Source organism: Protopterus annectens, chromosome 12.part0 (genome assembly GCF_019279795.1).
Source record: "Protopterus annectens isolate FY-2018-M chromosome 12.part0, PAN1.0, whole genome shotgun sequence".
NCBI lineage: Eukaryota > Metazoa > Chordata > Ceratodontiformes > Protopteridae > Protopterus > Protopterus annectens.
Genome location: NC_056746.1, coordinates 775,283,205 through 775,296,627, shown reverse-complemented (window position 1 = coordinate 775,296,627; position 13,423 = coordinate 775,283,205). Strand labels below are relative to the sequence as shown.

Below are 13,423 nucleotides of genomic sequence, written 5' to 3'. Positions count from 1 at the left end.
TCACTGACTGCCTAAGGAGCCACTGAATAAGGATATCTAGTTATGGAATGCAGCAGTTCAGGAAGTTCAGGCTAAGAAGAAACACTGGTTAGCTAATAAAGAGTTTAGGACAATAGTCTTAATAGCAAAGAACAGGGCATGCAATAACTTTTACCACCTACTGGAAAGCAGATGGTATAAAAAAGCTCTATAAGAAGCTGTATAGTTTTTCAGATCTCTGCTGAAGGTGTTTTTCCCCACCTCCCCCTATTTCTCTGTGTCTTGAGTTAGTATAACTGGTTTTACATCCTGTGTGTTATCTGACTATCTCAAGGATTACTTGCATAAAATTAGACCCTCTTAGTAACAGCCTGCATATCATTGCTGGAGCCTATTTCCTATTTCTTAAGTTGGTATAACTGGTTTTACATCCTGTGTGTTATCTGACTACCTCAGGGATTACTTGTATAAAATTAGACACTCTTAGTAACAGCCTGCGTATCACTGCTGGAGCCTTCCTGTGTCCTGACAAAGTGTTCTTCAAACTATCTGGAGACATACAGAGTTAAGTATATTTTTCTAGCACTTCAGAGTTGCGTACTGTTAATTGCTGCTTGACTAAATTAATATCATTGCTGGCTGACTTCAGAGTTGTGCACTGTTCTTTTTGCTTCACTGTATAGTTTTTCAGATCTCTGCTGAAGGTGTTATTTTTCCCCTACCCATCCTCCCTATTCCTGTCTTGTTGTTTAAATTTGGAGGCTTTTGCAGTTGCCCGCCCCCACTGTAGATTTGATCTGGGACACTCCACCCAGTCCCATCTCTTTACCTCATTCTACCTAACAGACTCCTTCTGCAATTGTTAGTCATTTTTAATTTAATTGCATTTTTTTAAGCTGTTTGGTCTAACATTGCTACATCCTCAAGTGTGCTAGCTTGCACTGCATTTGAATAGTTTTTACTGCTGTTTTAGCTACTTTTCTGTAAAAAACTAAATCTAAGCCTGTTTCCTACCTTTCCTGTAACTAGTATAGTCCAGATTCAGATCTGCTGTATCCAGGACTGTATGTAAGCTTCTAAGCCCTCCAAGCTTTCTGTGGTGGAGGGAAGCCTTCTAGCTTATCAGTGGGAGTGGTAAGCACTAGGTAACCTATCTACCACATAAGGAGTGGCTCTGGCCCAGAAAATGTAGTTACTGGCTGTTTTGGCAGATTTTCCATCTCTCTAAACTTTCTGATTTAAAAGCCCGCATTTGCTCTTGTTTCCCCCTTTCCTGTAACTAGTTTAGTCCAGATACAGATTCTTAGTTTTAGCACTTAAATTTGCTTATTCGTGATCAGCACTTGTTCAGAACTTGTTGTAAGCACTAAATAACCTACTAATTACTACAGCACTCAACCTTCCTCATTACCTAGAGGAAAACAGTTTTGGTACTTACTTTCCTCACTTGCTTAGAGAAAAACAGCTCTTGTACTCACTTTCCTCACTTATCTAGAGGAAAATAGTTTTTTTATTCAGGCATGTCCAAGTAGCCGCGGTGGTACAGCGGTTGCGTTGTTGCCTCACAGCAAGAGGTTCTCCCGTTTGATTCTCAGCTAGTGTGCAGGGAGTGCCTTGTGTGTGGAGTCTGCATGTCCTCCCCGCGGTCGAGTGGCCTCCGAAAGACATGCGTGAATGGGCGTGCCTTCGCTGAAGGTTGGGCGTCGGGCTGGTAACTCGGCAACATAAAAAAAATCTATTGCCAATCATTAGCGTTCTGGAGTTCCACTGTGGCGACACCTTACCAAGAAAAGCCGAAAAGACAAACAACATTCAGGCATGTCCAAGGGTCAACTCCCAGTGTTCTGTCCTGTCTATCTGATGAATCTGGGCATCTTCGGGCAATGTAGAAATTGCCTCATGTGCACAGACATCCCTCTCCTCCTACCACCTAACACTATAACCTGTAAGAGATGCACTTATCTAGCCAAACTGGAGGTAAAGCTCTCTCCAACCAAGACTGAACTTGACGGTCATGAGGAGAAGATAAACACTTGCACCACACCACACTCATCACATAGTCTCACTAAATCTACACCACCAAAATCCACACATAGAAACACAAAAACATTTGCGGAGGGTCTCAATAATATGTTGCTCAAGCAACAGAGATCTCCAAAGCATAAATGCAAGCAATCTGCACCCCCCCAACACAGCCCAAATGACACATAGCCCGCAGACTCAATGTGCCACTCAACCACAGCCAATAAGGCAAAACAACGTACCCAACACACTAGTCATAGGTGACTCTATAGACAGGCACACTGATGTCCCACTCACCAGGCTAAACAAGGAGAAGGTTACTGTCAGCTGCCTGTCGGGTGCCAGGATGTACCACATAACCCATGCACTCAGGTCACTCCACAACAAGTACAAATATGACTGTCATTGTCCATGTTGGTGTGAACGACCTGAGATGTACCTCCCTGGACTACATTAAAAGAGACATGGAATAGCTCTCCAATCTTGTAGCCCAGGCAGGTATGACCCTAGCCCTGAGTAGCATTCTGCCATCACCCAGAATGATACCGCAGTACAAGGAGAAAATGATTGACTTCAACAATTGGCTAAGCTTCTGGTGTCATTCTAAAGGGATCCAGCATCTGTCTGCCTGGGATGACATGGTCGACAGACCACGATGCTTTGCCAGAAATGGCCTGCACCTGTCACCCACGGGATTCCGGGTACTGGCTAAGGTTCTTGCCACCCCTATAGTGCCTTTTTTAGGCAAGGTTCAAATGACAAATTCACCATCGTAACAGGAACAAGCAAGAAAAAACTAAGGGTGATGCTACTCAGTGCTAGAAGTCTAAATCTCAAAATGCACTCACTTGAGGCACTCCTTAAAATGGAGAACATCGATATCTGTGCAGTGACTGAGACCTGGTTCAAGGCTCCAGAAAGCACCCCTGCACTACCAGGCTATAACTCATACCACACTTTTCGGCCATGTAACCTGGACCGGAACACCAAAGGTGGAGGTGTGTCCATATTCATTAAAGATATCCACACCTCCAGGCTAGTTGCTCAGCATAATGCAGCCGAGGTTATCCAAATGCAACTAACTCTGGGCAAAACTGCAATCTAAATTGTAGCTTGCTACAGATCCCCCACCATGCCCCAGGATTTCCACTCCTCTTTTCTTGATGTACTGGAAAATATTAGGGTTCAACCAAACACCCGAATAATGGGCGATTTCAACTACCCCACCATTAATTGGGAAAACTACTCATGTACCAAATCCTTCGCTCAATGCTTTCTGGAATTCATAAACCCCAAAGCCCTAGATCAACTTATCCACACCCCCACCAGGGGCAACAATATCCTAGATCTAGTCATTACCAACTTGAGTGACTGGTGTTCCACACCTGAAGTCAACGCCTCATTGGTCCGATCAGACCACAAGCTAATTACCCTAGATATCCACATCCTGTCCCCACCCCCATTAAGGAAACCATGGTAAAACATTTCTCCAAAGCCAACTTCATGCTTCTTAAGACAGAAGTGGTGAACTTCATGACACCCATGCAGATGGACAATACAGTTACGATTACTGAATCCTACACAATTGCACTTTATAAGCACTTACACGAGTGCATGGATCATGCTATCCCAAACAGAACCAAGATGCTATCCTCCAAAAAAAGGAAGCAAATCTGGTGGTCCCCTGCCATAAACAAACTGTACAACAGAGGAAGAAACTGTTGCAAAAGAGAGTAAAATCCCATGAGTGGAGGAGCTCCCTGGTCAGCCTTAGTAAGAAGCTGCAATCCCTGATAAAATCCTCCAAAGCTAGTTACGAAAACAAAATCGCCACTGATTCTAAAGACAACCACAAAGCATTCTATAGCTATGTCAAGAATCTCAACGGCAACACTCAGATCTGCACTGAGTTACAGCACAATGGCACTAAATATACAGAAGGAGTGCAGTCCCAGGAAGGAAGATCTCCAAACAGTTAAAATCAGCTTTTATTGTCACAAGACACGCACAAAACACTATGACATTAACGCTCTTCCAAAATAAATCGTGTTTTTGTCCCATCCACTGGACTTCATCAGATGCTAATATAAATTTACACAAGCATTTATATACCTCTATTAAGACCAATAAACCAATGAAAGAGCTTCAATTAAATTTGAATGCACAAATCAATTTACAGCATTCAAATTTAATTGAAGCTCTTTCACGGGTTTATTGGTCTTAATAGAGGTATATAAATGCTTGTGTAAATTTATATTAGCATCTGATGAAGTCCAGTGGATGGGACGAAAACACGATTTATTTTGGAAGAGCGTTAATGTCATAGTGTTTTGTGCGTGTCTTGTGACAATAAAAGCTGATTTTAACTGTTTGGAGATCTTCCTTCCTAGGACAGCACTCCTTTTGGATTTATTAGTGTTTTGTGGAGAGCTGCCGCTTTTTTGTATTAAATATACAGACCCAACTGAATTTGCCAACATCCTGGCAGATAGATTCAGTGTTAACTTTACCCCCCTCTCACCCCCTAAAGAGCCCATCTCTATACCGGAAGAATGCAAAGTTCCTGTAATCATAGCTGCACAGGTAAAAAAAACACAGTCTACAAAGCCAAGAACACAGCATCCATGGGACCAGACAACATCCCAGGCTGCGTTCTACACGAACTGCAGAACGAACTGGCACCCCACCTAAGTACCATGTTCAATCATAGCCTCACCTCAGGCTTTGTGCCTGCTGAATGGCGCACAGCGACGGTTATCCCACTCCAGAAGGGGAGAGCCACCACGGACCCCGGGAACTACATCCCATTAGCCTGACGAGCCTGGGCTGCAAGGCCATGGAACATACCATCATGGAACTTATAAACAAAGACATTGGTAATCTCCAAACTCTGGACCCCACCCAGTTCGGGTTTGTAAAAGCAGATCATATCTCCTAAACCTGACAGACTTCTCTGAAGCATTCACCAAAGCCATAGACGAGGGTAAGGTGGTTCACACAGCCTCTTGCCAAGGCTTTCGACACCACCCCCCACTCTGGAATTATAGATAAACTCACTAAACTAGGCATAAATCCCTATGTCACAAGATCGGTTGCCAACTGGCTCACTGACAGGACCCACACTGTGAAAGTAGCAGACTCGAAATCCGACTTCAGACCAGAGACAACTGGAGTACCACAGGGTTCAGTCCTGGGTCCTCCCCTGTTTGGTAAATACTTCTCTGAAGTACAGGCTAACACAGAAGGTCTTTGGCTAACAAAGTTCGCAGATGACTGCAAACTAGGAGCCATAATCGAAACTCCTAACGATGTGGACATCCTACAAAAGGGCCTCCCTGAGACAGATGCCTGGTGTCAAAGCCATGGCCTCAAGCTCAATGCCAAAAAGTGCATTGTCATCCACTTTGGTAAAAACTCTGTACCCACAAACTACAACATAAGCGACAGTATACTTAACACCGAAAGTGTGATAAGAGACCTTGGGACATAGGAGGACAGTAGTCTCTCCTTTGACAATCACATCGCCACAGTAGTCAGGAAATCCTTCTACGTGGCACACCACATCAGAAAAGGTTTCTCATCCAGAAAAAAAGAGGACATTGTTCCCCTCTACTCACCACTTATTAGACCCATTATAGAGTACAACGCCCCTTTTGGTATGTACCTCACAAGACATCTACAACAACTGGAAAGGCCACAGAAATACCTCACAAAGAGGATTACTGGCCTCAAACAGATGCCCTACGCAGACCGTCTTAAAAAACACCAGCTTTACTCCGTCGCATATCACCTACTCAAGAGGTGATCTCTGCCTAACATACAAAGCTATGTCAAACCCAGAGCTGTTGGACATGCTCCACTTAAAGAAATCCCTCCGAGCTACACGCTCTAGGGACCTAAACCTTGTCACCACAATAAACAGAACATGCCGGAGGGATAGATTCCTGTCCCAGAGACTTCCCATACTCTGGAATAAACTACCTATCTATATCAAACAAAGCTCCTCATTAGTACTCTTCAAGAAAAATCTTGATGATTGGATGGGAAACAGGAAATTCACCCCGGGGATCACTTCTGTGGCTCTGCTCGACAGTGGCACAGGAAAATAATTTTCTTAGGTGGCAAAAGCCAGGGTACCTTTTTGTTTGGGCTTGTATAGGCTCTTGGTTCGATAGCCTAGTACCTACCTATGAACCTATGAACTTATCAGGTTGCAGAGCAATAAAAGAAAGTTCACAGCTACTGTTGGAAAAATTGGGAACATCATTGCTGAATCCAAAATAGCCCCATTTGCATGGAAGATCAAGGAGAATAGATTACAATTTTTTAGTCACATGTGCAGGAAAGTAGAAGGCAATTTGAGAAAGCAGACTTGGGAGAATAAGAAGAAGGCAAGAAGAGACCAGGACATCCGGCCAAGAGACAGGTGGACTGTGTATGGGAAGACCTGTGTAAAAAAGTAGGAGAGTAGAACTGAATCAACACCATGATCCCATACAAAATAGGAAAGTTTGTTAATGATATATATAGTGTCATACTGAATGTGAAATGTCTGTGGAAACAGTATTTTTGTTGAAAAAATTGGTTTTACTGTATAAATGCTGTATTGCTGTGAAAGTTCTATTTAGTGTAAACTACTATGCATAAGCCATACAATAAGGGAAAAGATGCAATGATGGAAGCTGATTTCAGACAGCTGAAAGAAAGTGATCTGGCACAACACAGTAGAGACATTTACATAGGACAATATTTCTATCTCCTCACCCATTGCTTTGTATTTTACAGTCCTTCCCCACTGCCCCTTGTTCATTGCCGGGTCTGCCTGCTCCTCCTTCCATCCCCAGGGTAGGTTTAGTTTCCGAACTGGGATCGACATGGAATGTCTTTGGCCACTTGCTGCCAACTGCTTCCATGATGGCAGGGGAGGTATTACGATCTACCCTAATTTTGTCCTTCCCCTCTCCACTGCATTCAGCTTGTTGCACTGTCTGAGCGCTACTCCCCTCTAATAAAACATAGTTCCCTCAGAGGAGGATTGGAATGCCCCTCAAGGACAGGCATGCTCATCCCTCCCTTTCTGCCAATGCCTCAGATACCTGAGTTACTAATCAAACATGGATCACTTAGACCATAGTAAGAGCTTTATCCTACTGCACCACAGAGCTGACTTGCTGAGACAATAGCTAACATTTTATGACTCAATATTGAAGAACATCTTTATGTTAAATGCGAATTGAAAAACATTTGCTTTGGTGAGAGAGGTGTGTTGGTGTCCAAAGTGGTTGGAGTTACTTATAGGCCTAAAGATTTTGTTTTGAAGAGTTTACAGTCTCTTGCAGTTGAGAAAGCATCCTGCAGTCATGAGACAATAATCATATTCTACAGTTGGTAAAAGTAAACTTTCACAAAAACACATTTTATAACAGCCCTGACACCTTTACTATGAAATGCTGACTTTTAACCACCAGAGGCAATAATCAAGGGTAGCACCTGAAATGAAAGCAAAAAATATAACTTCCACAAATACTGGCTCCATAGTAATGGAAAAAAATCCCATCCATGTAGCCATAGTAATAAATGATGGGTATCATCATCAACCCTGTTTTCCTCCATTTTTCTACATGAGATTGGAGTGTTGTGACAACTGTTGCCATATCTCTCTATTCAGTGCCGCTTTCCTGCCTTCGACATGCATTCCTGCCCTCATTTTCTCTTACCTTCTTCCTGTCTGTCCCAAATCTTCTTCACCAGATTGTCTTCTGCTTTTCTGCATGTGTGCCTGAACCACCATAATCTGTTCTTTTACCTTTTCTGCAACTGGAGCTACTTTGACTTCTGCTCTTTTGTCCTAATTTCTTCATATGTCCCACAGTGTGCATACTACCAACCATCTTAAGCATTTCATCTCCATCCGCTCTAGCTTCCTCAACTGCTCTACTTTTACTGCCCAGGTTTCTGTATTGTACAGTAGTAGTACTGGTAACACCACTATTTTGTACGTTTTACTTTTCAGTTTCTATGGCATTCTTCAGTTATATACAACATCTGACACTCTGTCCCTCTGATTCTAGTTTTGACCTCCTCATTCAGACTTCCTTCTCCTCCACAAACCTTTCCAGAAACTTGAAGCTGTTAACCTGTTCCACTATTTTTCCTTCTATCTCAATTTTCATCTTCTTCTGAACTCCACCATTTGCTGCCATTAAACTGTCTCATATGTACTCAAGTTTCATCCCATATGCCTTCAGTTTTGCATTCCACTCCACTGTCATTTGTTGAAGTTCTTGCTCAGAGTCTACATGTAATACCACATCATCTGCATACAGCAGCTTTGACTGTCCTCTCCAGCCTGTTTGCTAATGTTGTCTATCACCATATGCACAGCAGTGGGCTGAGAGCTGAACACTGGTGTACACTAATTTCTACTGTTTGTACTTGAGTCAGTGGGTTCTTGTACATAGCCTGCACTAATTCTACCAGTGTTTCTGGGACTCTGAACAACCACAGTACTGCCCAAATCAGCTTTCTTGGGAACTTGTCAAGTGCTTTCTTCAAGTCTAGGAATGCCCAGTTGGACTCTTTCCTCATCTCTTAATTTCTTCTCAATCTGTCTGACTGCAAAAATCTGGTCAGTTGTGCTGCATTCTGAACTGAATCTAAACTGTTCACTTCCCGTCTTACTTTCTACGACTCTGTGTGTTTTTTTATCACCTTCTCCAGAAGTTTCATGCAATGTGAGAGGAGTTTGATTATTCTATACTGCCCTCAGTTGTGACAGTACCTTTGTTCTTGAACACTGACACTAGTATGTTTATTCTCCACTCATCTGGGATATACCTTTCTCTCCACACTTCTATGAGTACCCTCAGGAGCCAATTTTATCATATCTGCTGTGACCTCATCCAAGCCTGCTGCTTCCCCTGACTTCATTTACTTTAGGGCTGTTGTTCTTCTGTGGTGGGTATGATGATAGGAGGTACTGTCAGCCACGCCAGGCGAAATAGGGTAGTGGATTTGTAACACATGCCAGCACAGCTACCTGAAATTTTGTATATAATTAAATGTCATTTGTATATCAAATTGATATGTACAGATACAATATAAAACCTCAGGCTACTGGACAAACCAATTCCAGTCGAGAATCTAACATTAATTCCGTTTATTCATACTGTGATTATCAACCCATAAAATGTATGTAAAAATCAAGCCCTTTCGTCTCTGCCCATTCAGAGACTTCATCAAGATAAAGTCTTTGAATGGGCAGAGACGAAAGCACTTGATTTTGCATACACTTTCTTTGGTTGATAATCACTGTGTGAATAAATTGAATTAATTTTAGGTTCTCGACTGGAATTCGTTTATCCAGTAGCCTGAAGTTTTATTTTGTACTAGTGTGAGTCTTTTTCGTTTTATTTGCTGAATTGTACAGATGCTTGTGCTGAAAATGTATTTGTGATGTTTGCTTGTGTTATAATGCATCAACAGTGTGCTTTGCTGGAAGGGAAAGAGATGTACATGCATTATTGTAACAGCATACACTGGAAGTGAAGACCCACCTGACTTTGCAAAGTATTCTTAAAATTAAAATACTTTATGGGTTAAGCCATAAGGATGTTATTCCACAGTATTGAAGGGAGCCAGAGATGCAATGTCTGTGCTAGAGAATAAGTTACAGCTCTTGTAAGAAGAGTGACATGGTTTTATGGTTTTATGACTTCCAGCAGCTGCACCACATCTAAACAAAGCTCTGTCTGTGTGTATTGTAGCACATAGGTGATATACCCTGGTAGCTTCTAGTGGTGATAGTGCGGGGAAACAAAGTCAGATGATCAGATGTGTGTGAAGTCATTCTAAGCCAGAAATAATACTTAGATATTAGTAGGAGATTAGTAGGAGATTTCTCTCACCATTCTGTATTTTGTCTTGGATCTAACAACAAGAACCACTCACCCAAATCATCTTACCTTGCTCTATTCAGTAAGTAGGAACAGTAATTCTTTTAATCAATCAGGAATACATAGTGAGACTAGCTAAATACTGTTTTTCTAACAACTGCATGAAACTTTCCATCTGTGTTATTTTTAATATTCCGTGTGACTGATGCACTGGTGCTTACTGTAAATACACATTTATTATTTTATTAAATATATTTAAACTTGCGGTGAGGGTGCGGCGGTAGTGTTGTCACCTCACAATTAGACGTTGCCCGTTCAATTCTCAGTTAGAGCATCTTCTGTATGGCGACATGCGTGAATGGGCGTTCCTTCGTTGAAGGTTGTGCGTTAGGTCCGGCAAGCCAGCATGTAAAAATTTACTGCCAATCATTAGCGGACCGGAGTTCCACTGTGGCGACCCGTAACCGGGAAAAGCCGAAAGACACAACATTGTGGTTGATCCTTTTTAGAAAATATTTAAGATTTGGGACTATTTGCACATATTTATTTGGTGTAACTCTGACCATTCCTTAAAGCCTTACTGTTTTTGTCAACATTACCATTTGTATTAATATTAACTTCACTCGGCATAATTGGATACCCTTTCAAGAACCTTATAGTAACTGACGGTGGCAATGAATCTACCTTATAGTCTGGGCAAAGTTGGTAGACCAGGTAATCTGTGCCAGCCTTTCTGAGGTGTGTGTGTGTGTCTGTGAAAATTAAAGAGTGTGTGTGTCAGCAGTTTGGAGCAGAGACAAGAAGCACTGGTTTCACAGTGCCAGTTGGGAGTCTTATTGGGGACCTGGGGAGAGACAGATTCAGACACCGGACTGAATATGCACCATGTCTGGTCTTAAGGGAAATTGTGCTTGATGCAAAGAGGTCTGCATCTGGAAATACTGAGTGTATCCATTTGTTTTCCAAGTAAACATCCCTCTCCAGTGTCAGTGATGAAGATTCAGGCTCCTTGATTACTGGCGCAGAGTGGGGACGTCATAGTGGACTCCTCCTCTTCTCTCATCACAGGCTGTGTCTGGGGCAGTAGAGCTTCCTGGGGGGGGGGGGGTTCTTCATTCAAAAGCTGCTGGAAGTACTCCTTCCATCAGCCTTTGATGTCCTGTGAACTAGCAAGTTTTTGCTAGCATCCCTTATGAAGGGTGTCCAACTATCTACTTTGTCTTTCTGTCTTTGCTTTGCAACCTAATATAATCTCTTTATGCCATCTACTGTCTTACTTTCCAGAAGCTGGTAGAGTGCCTCTAATGCTTTGTTCTTTTCTACTGCAACGCCTTTCTTAGCCTCTTTGTTAGCCAACCAGTAATCCTTCCTAGCATGGTCCGTCTTTTCTACCTCCCACTTTTTCCCTAAACTCCCTCTTTCTTTTTATGACTTCCTGGATTTCTGCATTCCACCACCAGCTTTCCTTATGTACCTTATTTCAATATATGTCTTTGCTGCATATCTGTTATGTGGTCCTCACACATGCTGTTTTGAGGCACTGCCATTCGTCTTCAGCTCCACCTATTTCTTCTTCTTCTTGAGGTGCTAGAGCCCTGAGTAATTCCTTGAACTATTGTGCTTTCCCTCCAGTCAACTTCCAAGTCTTCACCTTGGTCTCTATTAACCTTAAAGCCTTCTTTGACAACTGCTTATAAATGATTACAGCAAACAGTGGTTTATAGTGTGGGCTGACTGTTTCATTGGGGATGACTTTGGAATCGCTGATTCTACCCCAGTGCCCTTTCCTTACTAGGATGTTGGCCACTCTTGTATGTGATCTTGTGACTATCTCTCCTTCTGAACCATGTGTTGGCTACTATAAAGCCATTTGACAGACAGAAATCTAGAATGGCCTCTCCTGTATTCCTGTTGCCCCACTCACATGGACCCTTGACAGTCCTCGTATCCTGTACCATCTGTCACAAAATGTACATTCAAGTCACTCATTATTAACACCAATTCACATATTCTTGCTTTATCCAGTAGTTCCTGCAACTTCTGTCTGAATGCACTCTTTTCCTCACTATCACAACTTTGTTGTGGAGCATATACTGAGATTATGAATACTGCCCCATCATCACGCTGGAGTCTGTTTACCATGAGTCTGTCACTAATTCTGATGACACCCCTCACCACAATTCCCTCACAGTCTCTAGCCTGTTCTCCTCCTGAGTGGTAGAATATAGATCCAAGGTCAAGAGACTTTGCTGTACTACCCTTTCATCTTGTGTCCTGGATACATAAGGTGTCTAGCCTCCTCCTTACCATCATGTCATATACTTCCAAGCTGCATCCAGTCAGTTAATCTACATCGAGTGAAGCAATTCTTAGTTCACGTTTATCAGGTTTATTTGATCATAATTACTCATCTTAAAACAACTGTGAGAAAACAGGCACGTTTGCTAGCTGATATCATAATTTTATATTCTATTAACAGCTGACCAATCATATACAGAAAATAAAACAGTAATGGGCACTAGCCTTTTTAAAATATATATGGCATATTAACAGCCATATTAAATCAATGACTATAAACAAATAAATATATCTTAATGTTTAATGATTCTAGATTTACATATATTACATTAGTACAGTTATAAGACAATTAAATTACTCAAACTTTCTATCATTGGAATAAACAACATTAACTTAATGTGTGAGTCAGACAACCTTAGTGGCTTAGATTAACAAAACTCTTTGAATTATCATTTATAATTAACTTAATACATTATGACATTTTTCAATTATCTTTTTCATCATAACTTACTTGAAAGGATTGGAGTTACAAATTGTAACTGCTGGGAATGCTAATGAACTAAATCCAACTGAGAGAGACACGCTGACACCCCAAGACAAGTATGTTTGAATTAGGACTCCCCAGTTCCAGAAAACCAAGCATGCAAATGTAATAGTAAGAAGACCCCACATAGCCTTCTTCTTAGGTCCCTCAATAATAAGACGCTTGGGTCCATGAGTATTTGTGTTGTCGCAGTACCAGTGAAACAGTTCGGCATAACCATATCCAGGCCCTTTCTTAATCCGATGCCATGATCGAACACAAAATCTCTTTAAGAAAGACATCCTAACTTTTGTACCTGTAAAACAATGAGGATACCATTATAAGTTTGTGACAAATGGTAGAAAGATGGGCACAAGTCACAGTAAAATAGGAAGAACATTCATATTATTTCAGTGAAAGATTCTTCAGGATCAAGACGCCTATTGATGAATATTACTATTCCCTTTTTTAGTGCCTCAATCTGTTGTCAGCAGAGAATGTTGGCACTTCTCAACCGTTCAGATTCTTGCCTCATACATTTGGTCTGTTCATCAAAAAATATGTAGTTTTCTGGCAAAAATCACTTCTACGAAAATGCATGCTTACACAAATCCTGTTATTCTAGCAAATTTTTAACTTTATAAAAGCAATATTTAAAATCCGTCCCTATTATTGGGCCCTTGCCTCCCCCCCATTATTGTTGGCT

At 41.7% G+C, this 13,423-nt stretch overlaps 1 protein-coding gene across 1 annotated transcript in view; it reads right to left on the bottom strand.

The window, feature by feature from the left end:
* The window catches only part of SCNN1B (sodium channel epithelial 1 subunit beta), a 1,718,819-nt gene that overhangs the window by 1,543,263 nt on the left and 162,133 nt on the right, over window positions 1-13,423 (bottom strand). The window contains exon 2 of the mRNA XM_044089820.1: window positions 12,706-13,033. Within this exon, the coding sequence (XP_043945755.1) occupies window positions 12,706-13,019 (314 nt within the window). The 5' untranslated portion in view covers window positions 13,020-13,033. The remainder of the gene's footprint in view (window positions 1-12,705; window positions 13,034-13,423) is intronic.